At 37.4% G+C, this 17787-nt stretch overlaps 1 protein-coding gene across 1 annotated transcript; it reads right to left on the bottom strand.

The window, feature by feature from the left end:
* Positions 1-5786: 5786 nt before the first annotated feature.
* LOC114561850 (granzyme B-like) lies at positions 5787-7893 on the bottom strand. The gene is made up of 5 exons (XM_028587978.1): positions 7801-7893; positions 7424-7583; positions 7063-7195; positions 6649-6876; positions 5787-6541 (listed from the first exon to the last, which is right to left on the bottom strand). Exons 1-5 carry the CDS (start codon positions 7856-7858, stop codon positions 6410-6412), a joined length of 711 nt encoding a protein of 236 aa, XP_028443779.1. The 5' UTR covers positions 7859-7893; the 3' UTR covers positions 5787-6409.
* Positions 7894-17787: the final 9894 nt, after the last annotated feature.

Here is a 17787-nt window from a genome sequence, read left to right as displayed (position 1 = left end):
ACTCTAAGAAAAAAATCCATAAAATAACAGAAAAGTTCTGGCAGCCCATTAACATTACCCGGACTTAGTCCCATAATTAAAAACTGAAATTTAGTGTGTCCACTTTAATGCTAATCCCATGCAGCTTAGAGCAAAAAACATGCATTTTTTTGCATGCAGTACAGATTTGTTTGCCCATTCCAAAAATGTGTTTTGGGATATTTCTGAATACTGGGCTCCCTAAACTTGGAATGTTGGAGTTGCATGAATTGGTCATGACTGGAAAGCTGAGACTTGTGGATTTAATGAGCCCGATTGTATTTATCTTTGCTGATAGTGTGATGCATAGTGGCCATTTTATTGTAGTAAGACCATTTATTTAAACTTGACCTCACTGTATAAAATGACCTGCTATGACCCCTGGGATAATCACAGCCTCAGGGAACTTTACAACCAAAAACTAAAGACGTAGGGCATTCAGAGGATCTATGGATTTCCTACTTTGTTTTTGTGTATTTTCATATAGTAAAAAAGTACATTGTGAGATGCCCTTAGCATGATTATGGATGGCAATTCAAGTGACATGGAGCAGTTAGGGGAAGATAAGGGTGATGATGATGATGATGATGATGAGGAATAGACTCCTAATGCAATCAACAATTTATGTATTTGTTTCTGTCTATCAAATGTCTCTTTTCTTGAAATTGCAAACTCCGGTGGATTTATGAGGAGTATGGTTAGCTGCTCCTCAGATCTCTGCAGGGTAAATCCAGACAGCTAGTAGACTATCTGTCCAATCTGAGTTTTCTGTTCCACAACTAAAACAACTTTTTAACCTACACGTTTCTTTTTCAGCGGTACCGTGGCTCCGTCCGGTGTTAGGCGCTGCCCAAGAAAATTTTGATTTTTTTTTTTGATTGATTTTTTTTTTATTTGATGATGTGGAGATCTACTACAGAGCCATCGGAGCAGCTATGGTGAGTTTCACAGTGATGTAAATGAATTAGGTTGTTATGTAGTGTTTCCACTGTTAATGTGCAGATATTAATATAAAAACTCCTCATCATGCCTTGCTGTTTCTGAAAACTCTAAAAGCACCTTATTTATTTGTATGAAAAATGTTTTAACAACCCGTTAAATACGCCCATCTATCCGTTACAAAATAAAAAAGGATTATGATTTTGCAGTGTTCATTTTAATTTAGTAGTACAAGATCTTAAATTACACTTGATACAGTCAGAAGCATGCTTATATTGTCCTTCAACATATGCTCTATTACTCAATATGTAGAACAACTGATAGAGCTGTGTTATGAAACATTTTGTGTTAAGCTTAAGTGACTTTTTATACTTGCTTATCAGTGTCCATACCAATCTTATCCATAGCTTAACTATCAATGAATCAATCAAACTTTATTTATAGAGCACTTTTCATACATGTAAAATGTAGCACAAAGTGCTTTACAGTTAAAAGCAATTGACCCTCCCCACCCACCATCACATAAATAAATCTCCAGACACACACCCACCGCCAATATCCACACACACCATCTCATACACATAATAAAACTAACATGTGACTGAGCACGGAAAAGCTAAGTTAAAAAGATGGGTCTTGAGCCTGCTCTTAAAAATCTTTGCAGCCCTGAGGCCCTCCAGCAGGCTATTCCACAGATGGGGGCCGTGGTACTGGAACAACGCCTCTCCGTGAGTGTGTGTCCAAACCTTGGGAATAATCAAAAGGCCAGTACAGTAAAAGCAGTTCCAAAAGATAAGAAGGCCCAAGACCATTAAGAGATTTAAAAAAACAGTAAAATAACCTTAAAATTGATCCTGAAACACACGGGGAGCCAATGCAGTGATCTTAAAACCGGCGTAATGTGCATCTGCCTTCTTGTCGTCGTCAGCACATGAGCGGCTGAGTTCTGTAACAGTTGGAGAGGAAAGATACTCGTTTTGGGGAGACCAGAAAGCAGGGCATTACAGTAGTCAATGTGACTGGTGACAAAAGCAATATCAGCGTCTCCGTGTTGGCCCGAGAGAGAATTGGGCATACTCTGGCTATATTTTTGAGGTGATAGAAACCTGTTTTAGTTGTGTATTTAATATATGGGGTAAACCCAAGCTCAGAGTCAAAAACGACGCCCAGGTTTTTCACTTGTGAGTCAAAGTTAGACCTAATGTTGTGGTTATGGATATTTCTGTTGGGGTTGTTTATATTTCTGTTGCCTGATTGCATACTTCTGTATGTTCCTGTTTTGTATATTGATTCTGTGGATTGTGTATATTTCTGTTCCCTGTTGTGTATATTTCGTTGTGTATATTTTGGTTGTGGTTGTTTATATTTATGTTTCCTCTTTTATTTTGATAGTCTGTTTTTCCCCCTGGTCTTGTCTAGTTTTACTTCCTGTGTTTTCCCACCTTCTTGATTACTCTGCCCACTCCTAATCTAAATTGCTCTTCTTCAGAAGGGGCTTCACCACCACCATTTTAAAAGTGGCAGGGAAGACACCCATCTGAAGAGAGCAATTCATCATGTTTAAAAGCTCCTCTTTAAAAAAAAGCCATAAAATGTTTTAAAAAATTAAGTTGGGATTGGATCTAAGACACATGTGGTGGGTTTCACTGTGGAGAAAACTTTGTCAAGCATCCCCGCATTAACCAGGTCAAAGCTGTGCAGTGTTTCCTCAGGTGAAAGCACACATTCAGATGTATTTAAAACCATATTTTGAGAAGATACAATGTTACATCTGATAGTGAGAATTTTGGCTCTGAAGTGGTCTGCAAACTCTTCACAAAGAGTCTGTAGGAGTTCTCTGTAAGAGACTAAAATTAAGGTTAAATAAATGATCAATAGTGAAAAATAGGACTTTGGGATTATTGTTATTGATTATATTAGCAAAGTGCGTCTTTCTTGAGTTCCTTAGGGCATTATTGTACATTTTCAGTTGCTTACATAATATTTGATAGTTTATTGTAATTTTATTTTTCCTCCATCTCCTTTCTGCAGCCCTGCAATTTCTTTTCAGCTCTTCTATTTCATTATTTCTCCACGGGGGAGTAGGTTTGGTGAATATCTTTTTCATTGTTAGTGGAGCAACAGAATCAAGGTTTAATTTCAGTTTACTGTTAAAATGTTCAATAATAAAATCACTGGGTGCAGGTAAAATCAGAGGAGGACATTTATACAAAACCTTGATAAAAATTATCGATGTGTAGATTAAAGTCACCGGCTAAAATTATCTTATCGTAGGTAGTATAGATGATGGAAAAAAATTCTGAAAAGACATTTTTTGGGTGGTCTATAGACAGTGACATAAAATTGGGGGACTGCTAAAAACATTGGCGTGATATTCAAAGGTGGTGTACTGATCAAATATAATTTGTTTGCTGGTGAGTGAATTTGTGGTTTATGAAGTAGTGTCACCACCTTTCCTACCAATTGGACCACCACACGATAATTTAAGCAATATCCTCCTTTGCTGCAACAAATAAGTTTGTATTGTTCTTTCTAATAATTCAGTAAGGCATATTAAACATTCAGATTGTTCACTTATTTTGCACTTATTGCTCTCCCTTTAGCCTCCAAGGTTTCGTCAAAGCCACTGATACATTGACAGTACGTCCAGCACCAGGTTAGGACAGTCTGCACTCTATGAATCAGGTTATCATACTGGTTTGGCTACACTGAAGGTGCTCCTGAGTAAAAAGCATGAGATGGGGAATTTGGTGATTGGCAACAACTATTTCATGGGGATGATGCAGCACTGCTACAACTTTTAAGGACCCTAATAACAGCTTAACAACAGCTCTGAGACAACAAATGGAGCTCAGCATAAATTCAGTCAGGGAGACTTCTATTCGCGGTCTCTCCCCCTTTTACTGTCAGCTGGGCGGTGGGTGTTACGGTGTAAACCAATTAGAGTCTGGCACTTATGTTCTAACCAATCACAGCTGACTACCATGTTTTAAAGCTGTCTTCTCTCCTGCTTCTGTCAGTTGTTTTCAGACTTCAGTGCGACCCGCCTTCTCCCCTTTCTCCTCCCGGCCTTTGGACGGTGTTCTCGGTCTTCTCCCGGTTGTCGGCTCTTGTTCGTCTTCGTCTTCGGCTTCCCTTGCCACCACCAGTGTCTGGTTTCCATTGGGGGATGTGTTTGGTTTTCCTAAACCAAAGAATTGTATAGATACCCTTCCAATGGAGACTAATCTCCAAAACTACTTATGTTCCAAATACTTATGTGTATGTACTTGGTTTCTCTTATTAAATGTTTGCATATCTGCAACGGAGTCGCTCCTGATTGAAATATATTCATCACCCCTTTGTCCTGGCCTCTGTCCAGCTCTGGGCCTCTGAATTATTCAGGGAAGAAAGCAGTGGAGCGAGGATCTAGTGGCCATTAGAAGAACTACATCTAAAGATGATTGCAAATTGGCTTAAATGTTGAGTCATAGTGGTTGCTTATGTGATATTTTTCACTAATAACATTTTCCAAATGGGATTTCAGCACAAATTGTGTATGTGCATGTACATGTTGCCTGTATGTTTATGTTCAATAATAATGTAATAATAATAAGTTTATGTCATGTAAACAATGGAAACTGCCTGAGGGTGGTGCTAATGGCAAGCTTTACTAATTTCATAAGGTTTCTTCCACTTGTGAGCATCAATATGTTCAAGGCACAATGTAAATTAAACTTGGGATATGCTGGTCACAGATAAACCAGCTATGTATCCAAATAACGGGTTTAATGATTTTACCTTCATACAAATTAGGAATGTAAAGATAAGATGGGAATCATCATACAGTATGTGTAGATTAATCTCATACTTTAGATGTAGATATGTAAAACACCCATAATTACTGAAGAGGTGTCTGTTAAAACAGGTCTAAACTTACAAGTAAACATAACTGGATATAACTGACACACACCTTTTAACAGTAAGAGAGCATGGTGTTTGAGTAGTAGTAAAAAGGTGGCCTGATATAATGACTAAAGAATCTCAAAAGTTGAACAGAATGTACAGTACAGGCCAAACGTTTGGACATATCTTCTCATTCAATGCGTTTCCTTTTTATTTTCATGACTATTTACATTGTAGATTCTCACTGAAGGCATCAAAACTATGAATGAACACATATGAAATTATGTACTTAACAAAAAAGTGTGAAATAACTGAAAACATGTCTTATATTTTAGATTCTTCAAAGTAGCCACCCTTTGCTTTTTTTATTAATAAGGGAAACAATTCCACTAATTAACCCTGACAAGGCACACCTGTGAAGTGAAAACCCTTTCAGGTGACTACATCATGAAGCTCATTGAGAGAACACCAAGGGTTTGCAGCGCTATCAAAAAAAGCAAAGGGTGGCTACTTTGAAGAATCTAAAATATAAGACATGTTTTCAGTTATTTCACACTTTTTTGTTAAGTACATAATTCCATATGTGTTCATTCATAGTTTTGATGCCTTCAGTGAGAATCTACAATGTAAATAGTCATGAAAATAAAGAAACACATTGAATGAGAAAGTGTGTCCAAACTTTTGGCCTGTACTGTACTTGTATAATTGGAAAGTCTATCCTTAACCTCTCTGTCAGATATAGCTACAAATGCATTAACAGGTTCTGTTAAACAACAGGCAGAGACTTGTTTAGTTTTAGAACTTAGAAATGAGAAGACAGTTACAGCTGTGACTTCAATAAGTGAAGCATTTCTAGCTGCATGGATACACTTTGTTCACTAGGAGGCAGTGTTGTCATTTTGTTGATTTAATTTACGCTCAAACAGAGACATGTACAGTGGCACTGAGAGAACAACAGTTTATTGTTCAAAAAGATGGTACAAAACAAACTTAAAGGATCCTGTGTTATCATTTAATCAAGTCAAAAAGAAGATACACAAAGCAGTAATGTAGATAATGCAGATACTGTTGTATTTATGAGCAGGATGACATAGAGTGTCTAAAGAACATTTATTAAACAGTATTGAGTCGATTATAAGCCTAATTAATGTGTGTCATGATTGTTAAAATAGCCTGCATGTGTTTGGATCAAATTTTCTTGGATTAATGTAAGGTTTATTCAAATAAAATGTCAAGTTCAAAGCCCCCTGCAGCAGAAAAAAAACAGCTGTATGATGAAAAAAAAAAACATGTCACCTAAATGAACCGAATCACATTCATATATTTTCACTCTTTTGACTCAGTTTCTCAAACAGAAAGTTATTTTGTATCATTTGATAACGTCAAAGTGAAGCACATTTTACATAAATCTGTGTAAAGTAAGCAAGTCCAGTCTTTGGTATAGTCTCATAGCTTTGGAATAAGTTGTGATATTAGCATCTCAATTATCAGCTCTCCAATGTTTTACAAACATTCCATTCAAACGTTGTGATTTGGTCAATCGTTAGATGAATTGGAGCTTTCAATGTTAGTTCATAATCAAATCGATCCAGCTTCTGTAGTCAGGAATCTTAGCATAACTATATTTGTTTAGGTAACCTGAGGACACCACACCGTACGCCTTTCCATCTTCACAGACCAGTGGACCTCCGGAGTCTCCCTGGAAGTACATACACAGTATGAAGTGATTGCTTCAACAACAGTCAATTAATTATCATTGTTGCCCAACATTGTTTTTTGTCTATTTTATGTTACAAAAATACGTACCTTACCAGGTCCAATCTCTCCCTTACTGCAGTATGATTTTTTCTTTTCACACTCCTTACTGTCAATTATTGTTACATTGGCTTCCATGAGTACAAGAGACATGTGTTTTATGTCCTTGTCTGTTCTTCCCCAGCCGGAGACTATACATGATTTGGGCAGAGAGCCATCACCTTGATCTGCGAGAGCAATAGGTTGCACATTTGCACTGAAATTTGCCTTGGAGCTCAACTTGAGGAATAGGGAGAGATAAAAGTATATTTTAAAAATATAAACAGCAATCTGTTAAGTATCTGAACGCTCATCTTGATCAATGCATTCAATAGAGCATTTGTAATGAGAAACAAAAAAATTGGAAATCACAAATTTTTGCCATTAAGTACAAAGATTTCTAAATACAATTGTGTTTTATTTTACCTTAAGAAGCATTATGTCATTGCTCAAATCAGTTTTATCATAGTCTTTGTTTGGAAATGTTTGTACCACAGATATACGCTGGATTCCATTACTGTTACGGACATTGTGAACTCCTAGTAGGACTGTGTAGGAACTGAAATGACAAAATGAAGTGCAAAAAAGTTACCTGGGAGTACGTTTTTTTTATCAGAGCATTGTATTTATAAAATAAAAATATTAAAAGACTCGGATGTAGCTCACAATTCACAAATCCATGAAGTATATTTCCCAGACTTAATGTTTGAGAAGGTTGTTGTTAGAATAAATCTCATCAAGAGTCCCAGAATTCCCAGTAAATAATCATAAAGTGTGTAAAACTAACCAGGCCATGCAGGTGGCTGCAGTCATCACAAAATCCTCATTCAGAAGGAAGCCACCGCAGCGTTTTGTTTTACCACTCGGCATGCGCCGCTGCAAAAGCACCATGTAGGGTCTGCTATGTGCCGCAGCCTCCCGACCTCCAATGATTTCCCCTGTATGAACTGACAAAAAGTGCAGGTGTGACCAAAACTAAAAACTAAATGGACCAAACAAAAGTGATTAAGAAGAAGTGATTAAACAAGTTTATCTATCGTCATACACCAAATGTCTCACAGTACTGATAGTGGAATGTAGTTTCTCATGTAATGTGGTATAAACCACACGCTAAACTACAGCTATAAACAGGAAGGTACATAATGCCACACAAACCTAACTTACCTTGAACATCAAGAGTCAGAGCAAGTATCAGTATTAGCAGTTGACAGTGGATAGACATGGTGAGATCACAGTCCAGCTGAGCTCCTGAAAAGCAGTGGCTCACATCACTGACAGGTTCAGTCTTTAAATGCTTCCTTGTATTAGGGTGGGTCGTCTGCATATGCAAATGATGTGGCTTTGAACCACATTCATGAGGGGAAGTCTCTTTCACCCCCAGAGCATGAAAAATGATAGATTTATGTAGTATAAGTCTAAAAGTCTTTAGACAATGTTTAATTAAGTACATACGGTATGGTGCATGTGGTGTACATTAGCGCTTTGACTTTTGCCCAAAAATCATATTCGAAGTTTGTTTGTTTATTAATATTAATATTCAAATATATTCAAATATTTATTAATAATATTTTGATCATTAAATGCCTTCAGTAAGACCTATATTTTTTTCAAACTTAAATTGTATATGTTCTGTCCACCAGAGGGCAGTGTATCAGTCAATGTAAATAGGCAGACGATGTTTTCAGAAGAAAAACGCAATTATTAAAATTGTTAATATTATTTGAAATCAGACCCTGGATTAAACACAAACAGTATGCTTTCAACAGGAAGTTCGGAGCTTTCACCGTAGCCTAAGTAAGTGGTCTGATGTTTATACTTGTGCGCTGGTGTGTGCGTCGAGCCAGCGCGTGTGTGTGTGTGTGGGGAGTGTGTGGGGAGTGTGTGTACAGTGAGAGAGTGACGGTGATTACTGGTAGCTTCAGAGCGAGTAGCAACTCTAGAGACATAGTGAGAGGAGCAAAGCGCCTCCCATGTTCTTTCTGACCACGGTGAGACATCTGTAGCAGGAAAAGTTAACCGTCTCCTTGATTTCATGTTGCTTATGGAGAAGGTGAACCAGGAAATGCAAGCCACGGCTGAGAGACATGCGTTACCGCAACGTGTAGTTACATTTTGAAATGCGTGAAAAAGTGGAATCTGAATTGAAAACGTTTACAAGCAAACACATTTACAAAAAATAATGCCTATAACAGGTTTGAATATTAAGAGCTACCTCATGAATATTTAGATGAGATGTGCACTGATTGGTTGAGCAAACCACATACACATACATTGGAGACGAGACAGTGCAATGTTATACATTGTTTGTCTGCTATTTCGTTATTAAATTCACTTCTGAGTCACCGTTTCTGGGTTACTGGACTACCGGACTACCGGGGCTCTGGGCTCCGCGTAGCTGGCCGGCTGCTGGCTACTAGCATAACTATAGTATATTTACAGTTGGAATTTGAAGTTGAAGTTGAAGTTGAAATGTCTTTAATGTCCCCGAGGGGCAATTTGGTTCACAACATGTAGCCAACACAACAAATTAACACAAAAAAACACATAAAACCTTTCATTTCGTCACGCCACTTATTTTACAGCTACCCCAAGGTCTTACAGAACTAAAACTTGTGTCCGGTTTCAATTTAATGTGTATTCGTAAATGGTAAGTGTATTTAGTGATGAAATAGCAGACGAACAATGTATAAAATTTCTGAGATCTGCGCGACCTATTCAGAAGACTGCCTGATCTCAGATCAGTGGTGTAGCCTAGGTGAATGTTGGGGAGTGACAAAGGTAGAGACTAGAGCCAAATAAGGAGGAGCCACCGTTCGTTGAGATTTGCCCGTTTCAGAGGCAGTTTCAAATTGTGAGATTTGCAGAGGAAATAGGTGTCAATGGGATTTTGAGGTTCTAGGTATGTCCTATTTACCCACCAAACTGTCGTTATTATATACTATATTATATAATATTATTATTATACTATGACAAGATAAACTTGGTTTTGCATTCTATCACCCCTTTAATATTTAATGTTCCCACAGAAGGTAGTTCAGAGCTTTCCCAATTACAAGGTCCTACAGTCTAGTCACAAACCATGTAAGTCATATTCTACCAGTAAATTCAAATTTAAATAAGCCAAATTAGGCATCTTAAGCCACAGTATGCACTGCTAGTCAGAGGGCACAAACTGTTTATTTTGTGACCATACTGAACACAAACATAAGAGATTTACACTGCCCTACAAAGGCAAAAGACCTTTAAATGACTTTAAAGTTATCTTAATGTCCTGACAATTGAGTTATAGGTATAATATTGTAATTTTCACATTTTGTAGTGTATACCTGTATTAATCTATCGACCAAAAAATCTTTACTCAAATTTGACCTTTGACCCTTTTTCGGAAGTTACTGTATTCTGCCTTAGCATTGCCTACAAAATGACAATCAGTCATACCAAGGCAAAAGACCTTAACTTCTATTTTATAGCACAATGTTATGATAACAATGATAATTTTTACTTTAAATGTAAGCAATATTAATCCTATTGGACTCACTATGATAAAAATGGCTTCACATTTATCAACATCATCTGAAAATGATATATCAATAATTTTTTTCTGTATTTCATGAGAGTGTTTTGATGTTTTAATGCATATTAAGCACGTTCTTCTGCTTGGATATGAGAAACTAATTTAGACTCATTGCAAGAATGAAGACATGAACATAAAGATGCCGTCATTCACGTAAGTAGCCACGTTGGTTTGTTTTGATCTTATAATACATTCATAGATGCTCTGCAGAGAGGATGGTTAGTTTAGCCAGCAGTTAACTTCACAAGAATGTGTCCACATTTCAAGATTTGTGGTAAACTAAGATAAACAGTTAGAATACAATCCGACAGCTTTTGTTTTAGCTTGTTTATCAAAAATCTCTATTTAGAGTAGAGAAGAGCTGTGTTTGTGTTAACGGTGGACGAGAGTGGACTGCGCCCAGACAGAGATTGAAATATATTGCTTCCTACATGTATATGCCTGTAGACAGGTGAGTGGGTATTGATACATATTTATTTTTCGGTTTTATTGAAGCCTACTTCCCCACTAACAGAGAACGTTTAGGGAACGTTGGGGAACGTTAGTTTTTGGTTCTCTAAAGGTTAGTTCGAACCAAACCAAAAACTAACGTTTAGGGAACGTTCCCTCAGGGTTATAACGGTCCCTAAACGTTAGGGGAACCAACCAACTGAAACGTTCTCCTGTGGTTGCACTGTACCTCCACCCAACGTTCCCGTTTGGTTGTTTTTGGTTGTTCTGAGTGCGGTTTTGAAATGTTTATTTAAACCAGCTCCATTTAAGTTTTTGATGTAGCATATAAAAGGTTTGCAGTCACTTGATTTAGATTCACTCAAAAATGATTGGTCTTATAAAATCCAAGTAAGATAAACAACATAGCAAGATGATATATTTATTTTTAGGCTGATATCAATTTTGCTAAAAACTATACTTTTGTGCTGGATTTCGTCGTTTTAACTGTATTAGGTGAAAATATTTAAAACAAGAATCTATCGATTTTCATAACTAAGAAAGTTCACTTTCATTTCACTTCTAACAAGTGGCTCAGTTCAATGTTTAAATCCAACCGTTACACCCCCCCGCCAGTAGGGGAAGACTGTGCCTCTGCTCTCAGGTGAACGATTCATCTCCTGTCCTCCTGACCTCCGTTTGATACACAGACCAAGAAGATTCAATTTGCTTCGCCAAACGATCTCACGAAAAAGTAAGGGAAATACGTTACAGTTTCATGATGTTATGGTTGTAATGCAACGGTTTGGAGTTTAACCGTAAGCCCTTTCCCTCGTAGTGCTTTGTTATATTCCGGTTTTGATCAGGTTGATCAGGTTGGTCACAAAACTGTTTATTTGTGACCATACTGAACACAAACATAAAAGATTTACAGACCACATGGTTGATGCTAGCAAGTAAGAATTGATCAACAGTTTTATATGCTTGGGACCCAAAAATATTGCAAGGGTATGCAAGAGAAAGACTTCCGGCTTCAGACAGACAGAAATACTTGGTGCTTCATCATACAGATTGCATTCACTCTCTCAATGTTTTTTCTATTAACAGGACCCATGAAACCCCCGACATGGCTGACATCAAGAAAGCATTTCCGCAAACATCACTGTCATAGGGAGAGACAGAGATGTTGTAAGATATTTGTGGTTCACTGAAGACAACAACAGGAAGCCATTGGTTTGGCTCTTCCTACTAGCAGCCCCCTAGAGGAAGTATCTAAAACAGTAACAAGAACATCCAGAAGTGGTAGAGACCATTCCAACGTTAATGTGTGTAAATGGCCTTGTCCCTAGTTCTCCACTCATTTTGCCCCAATAACAATGACAGCAAGGATTATCATGCTGGCTGCTGGCATGGAGTATTCTCATTGGTATTAGATAATGCTAATGACAACATGTGACTTGGTTGAAAACTCTTCAGCATCTTTAGCTGACTTTTTAATAGTTCTAGCTGAATATACCAACAATCGCTGGTAGTTGGGCTGCTACACCCTGTAACGCCCTGCAGTGCCCTGCTACGCCATGAACTACTACAACTATTCTAGTCATAGTTTCATTATCTTTATTATGACTATAATTGCCACTGTTCATCACACCCCCAACCGGCACCGTCAGACACCACCTACCAATAGACTGCGTCTGTCCAAGGTTTCTCCCTAAAAGGAAGTTTTCCTCACCACTCGAGGTTTCTGCCTAAACAGGAGTTTTTCCTCACCACTGTTCCACTAAATACTTGCTCTTGGGGGAATTACTGCAATGGTTGGGTCTTTGTCTAGACCTGCTCTCTGGAAAGTGTATTGAAATAACTCTTGTTATGATTTGATACTATAAATAAAACTTAATTGAGCTTAGTGGATATTAAAGTATAATGGTATAATATATCATGTAGCTGTAATACCCCTTGCCTTTTGAAATGGTTACTATTGTAGTAGGCGGCTGCATATATGAAAAAAAAAAACAAAAAAATTCTAACAAAAGGTTTCTCAGCTGTTTTTTGTAATATTAGGTGTCTTTAACATACTAAAAGTTTACCAGTTCACCTTTTTTGGGGTGAACCATGTCATGTAACGCGTTTTTGGACACATACCCTTTCTTTGCTAAAACACAGACTTAACATTCAATGTAAAAGTTCTTCCACCCAAAAGTAACTTAAATTACTTTTATCACCACCACACCTTGGGCTGGGCAATATGGAGAAAATCAGATATCATGATATTCTTGACCAAATACCTCGATATCGATATTGAGGCAATATTCTAGGGTTGACAATTGGTGCTTTAACAAAATATCTTCACACTTAGATTTTAGATAAATATCATCAGTAATGTGGACATAATGTCTAAGTGGGGAAAAGGCAAATAATAGAACAGCTACAACAGTCTGGTAAGTTCAAAAAATGACATCACTTTACCGTAATGCAGCCTAACCAGGAAAAGACAACACTTATGCCATATTACGATATCCAAAATTTATGACAATATCCAGTCTCATATAGAGCTGGGCGATTTGTTTCCATAAAAAACTCGATTTACGATTTGATTCGATTCCCCCAATCCATTTAAAACAAAATAACTGCGAACTGTAAATATATTTTAAAAATATATATTTATTGTATTTAAAGTGCATCAACATAAACAAAATTGCAAAGGCAAACCCTTTCTCTAAGTGAAAAGTCACTGTGCAGTGTGCAACAAAGATTGTTAAACATCCAAATTATTTATAATGTATTTGGATTAAAAAAAATCCCAAAATTTTTTTTTGGAAAATATGAATCGATTTGACCTACCAACTCGATTTTTTAAATCGAAATTGATTTTTTTCCCAGCCCTAGTCTCATATCATGATATCGATATAATAGATATATTGCCCAGCCCTAACCACACCCCTCCTCACCGGGAACAGTTATTTTCCCTCAGTCTGGCAACAGGTGCAGCCCCCTGTCTCCATGGTAACTGAACCTTCAGAACTCTTTGTTTTTAAAACAAAAAAAAACAAGAACAAAAGAAAAGAAAAGAATATACACTACCGGTCAAAAGTTTTAGAACACCCCAATTTTTCCAGGTTTTTATTGAAATTCATGCAGTTCAATGTCTTATTGTACTCGGAAATGAAAGAATAGAAAAAATGAACAATTTCAGTTAAAAGAGAAATCATGAAATCAATTTATAAACCAAAATGTATTCTACATTTTTGACTCATCAAAGTAGCCCCCTTTGGCCAATATAACCGCTGAACAGACTCATGGCATTCTATCTACAGTGGAAATCAAATATTCTTCAGAAAGTTCTTCCCAACTCTGTTGCAGAAGTTCCCATAAATGTGTGGCACTTTTCTGTCCAGTTCATCCCAAACCAGCTCAATGGGGTTTAAGTCTGGGGACTGTGCTGGTCACTGTTTTTAAGCTTACCATCTTGTTCTTTTTTCCTAAGGTAGTTCTGGCATAGCTTGGACTTAAGTTTTGGGTCATTATCTTGCTGTAGGATGAACCCCTGACCAACTAGGCACATACCAGAGGGTACTGCATGGCGCAGCAAAATGCTGTGGTAGCCGTTTTGGTTCTTGGTGCCTTTCACTCTGTACAAATCACCGACCCTGGATCCAGCAAAACAGCCCAAGACCATCACTCTTCCTCCTCCATGTTTGACAGTTGATGTCACACACTGAGGAACCATCCTTTCGCCTACTCGACAGCGTACAAAAATCCTGTGTGATGAACCGAAGATTTCAAATTTTGATTCATCAGTCCATAACACCTTCTTCCAGTCTTCAATAGTCCATTGATGATGTTTCTTGGCCCAGGCAAGCCTCTTTTTCTTATTCTGACGTCTTAGCAATGGCTTTCTTGCTGCAACTCGACCTATCAAACCTGCAGCTCCAAGTCTTCTCTTTCCAGATGAAACTGAGACTTGCTTATTACGACCACAATTAAGCTGTGCTTGAAGCTGTTGTCCTGTGAGCCGCCTATCACGCAAGCTGTTGACTCTCAGAAACTTGTCTTCTGATTCTGTTGTGGCTTTGGGTCTGCCAGACCTCTTCCTGTCAGAGTTTCCCCCAGTTTCTAAGTGCCTTTTGATGGTGAAGAATACTGTACTCACTGACAGCTTGACTTTCTTCGCAATTTCTCTGTAGGAAATACCAACATTCTTAAGTGTTATGATGGTCTGTCTCTCTTCCATTGTTAATTGCCTTTTTCCCGCCATTTTTATAGCAACACACTACTTTCTGCAGTACAATACTGTTCAAATAATGCTCACGAGGGTACGGTACCATAGTGTGTTCCAACAATACTTTTATACAAACAGAGGGGGTTTGTAAGTAACCTAGACCAGTTGGAACACTCATGAATTATATGGGAATTGGTAGCACCAATCAAGCATTTCAAAGCTTGATCAACCTCCATTGCTGCAGAACAGCTTTACATTGTTTACCCATTTCTTGTTCCCTGAAAAAAGGCCTTTTTGTAAAATTCTGAAATGTACATTATTTTTCAGTTTTGGGTAACCTTACTTTTTTTTAACCTCAGGCAGTTCACCACTTACCTTTGTACCATTTCTAGCTATTCATTGGACTTGAACTGCTAAAATTTCAATAAAAAACTAAAAAGATTGGGGTGTTCTAAAACCTTTGACCGGTGGTGTATATTACAAAACAAATTATTCTCAGACACATGCTCAGTGTCATTTTATGGGGGTATCAAAAGAACATTAGAAAGATGTCTAACACATGACAAAGGCCATCAATGTGAGTGTATTAAGAGAGGATGATATTGTTTGATTAGCTTGAGGAAAAAGTACACTCCAAATGCAATTTTGACCATGAGTCATATTGTTGTAAACCGAGAAACTTGCCCCATTTGCTGTAAAAACTTAAGAGATGGCTTTGATGTGGTAGAGGTTCATCAGAAGGAAGCTGATGGACAGAAACCACCAACACTAGGCAAAACAATATGAGAAATATGCAATTACTTAAGGGAAATTTTATTATTAAATTGTAATTGTATTTGCCCTTATTTTTTGCATAAATATGCTTGTAACCAATTGCTTTAATATATATAATTGTGCTTGTAATCAGTTATTTATCATACAAATATGCTAATTAGAATTATATATATATAGAATACATGGCTAAAACATGTATAAGCTACCAGTATTCATGGTGTAATAGGAATACAAAGGAGTAATGGTCTTTTTAAGGACCTGGCAGCCGCCATTTTGAAAATGGGGCCTTTCTTAAAGTCAAACTTTGGTAAACTTTTAGTATGTTTTTAAGTACATCTGATACTACTGTAAACCACTGAAAAATCTTTTGTTAGAATTTTTTTAGGATCAAGCCATATTTGCAGCTGACTATAGGTAGGTAGCTAGTTTGGCGGGCATGCTATCATTTGCACCGTTAGAACAGATAAACTAACAGTTGAATCTATTCCTTACACTTTTGCTCTCATAAGAGCAACACTGTTTCACAGAAACTATTATTTGCTGATCTATGATCGGACAAACAGGGACTACAGATGTAAGTTAGCTTATAACTAACTGGTACATTTAAAAGGCTGTGCACTGTCCTGTCAAATAAACAAATAATATACCATACATATATGCAAATAAATCCCTGTTTGAGGTAGGGGGTTTAGCGACCGCCTAATTGGATGGTGGGTTGTGTGGCAGTGTATTTATTATTTTGCATATATTTTGTGACAAATAACCTCTTTTTGACATAAATACACAAACTACCCTGAGGGTTATTATTTTGTTATTAATTAATCTATCGATTTATTGTGCTTTTTTAATGCGTCCCCTTTCTTTGGCCTGCATAAGCCGTAAGCCTTCCATTCCTGGTACTAGTTGATCAAAAGTCTCTTCCATTTTAATTCATTGGAAATAAAATATTTATTTGTTAGTGCAGCAGTGTCTGATTCTAGTTATTCTGGGACGTGTCTATCTAGGTGTTGCTTGGTCACATCCGTTTGAAATGCTCTTGCATTGTTTATCTTGTTTGTGACCTGCAGGAAGTATAGATTAATATAAACCATTTCCTCTGCCTGAGTGGTGAAACGGAAGTAAACACCCATTGGTTCTGACATTCTTTTAAGTCTTATTTTGAGTCATATATGTTCAAAGGCCAAAATAGGTCCTATGCAAATCAGTTTAATGCAGAGACGGGGATGAATGATTGGTAATGGAGGGATCAAAGAGGGGTGTGGACTGTGTGACAAAAACATGGCCCTCGGGAGAAGCATGGTGGGTTAGTCTGAAGTGAATTTCTCATGGGTTCCAAAGGATTGGATACAAATTTGTGTGGAAGAGAAAAATGGGGCGAGAGATGCCAACCTGGTCTGGGATACTTTGGTTGAAATTAAATATTAGAGAAACAGCAGTGAGAATGGTGATGTCAGCCAGACTTGCATGCTGAGACTGGTTGTTGTAGGTGGAAATCACCGCACTGTGAATTCGGAGCATTAGAGGAAACCCAAGAACACCAGGAGGAACATGCACCTGAGTTTTAATTCTCGGAAGGGACATAAATAGCATGAGGTGGTTTGATGCCAGAAAGGCCAAAGCAAATTGTGCTGTGGAACTGGTGTGAGTTCCAGTGCTGAGCAAGCTACCTGGAAAGTGTAGCTTGTTAAGCTAACAGGAATTCTTTATTAAACAAAGCTTCACTAGACTAAAGCTACCCCCCTCCCCCCCAGAGAAATGTGGCAAGCTAAGCTACAGCAACATGGCAAAGGTAGTTTACAGCACCACATCAAAGCTGCTGATATTTTTTACAATGAACCAAAACCTTAATTTCAACTCTATTATAGTTTTAGTTATTCTGTTTATTTATTTTATATTTAAGTCCATTTAGTTTCTGTATAATTCAGCCTTTAATTGTATTGTATGTCTTTTACCTACCTCATTGTTTTTGGATTTATGTCAAGGGGCTGCTGTAACACTTTAATTTTGCTTTGAGATAAAGAGTGATAAAGTCTATCCATTTATTTATCTTTATGATGGGCACATTAAAGAGTCGTATTTTTATTAGGCCCACTCTAGTAGCTATATTTACATATGTTCCGAGCGAACTAATGTAATGTATACTTTATTTATTAAT

The sequence above is a fragment of the Perca flavescens genome, chromosome 9 (assembly GCF_004354835.1).
Source record: "Perca flavescens isolate YP-PL-M2 chromosome 9, PFLA_1.0, whole genome shotgun sequence".
Classification (NCBI taxonomy): domain Eukaryota; kingdom Metazoa; phylum Chordata; class Actinopteri; order Perciformes; family Percidae; genus Perca; species Perca flavescens.
This window is presented reverse-complemented; position numbering and strand designations above follow the sequence as displayed.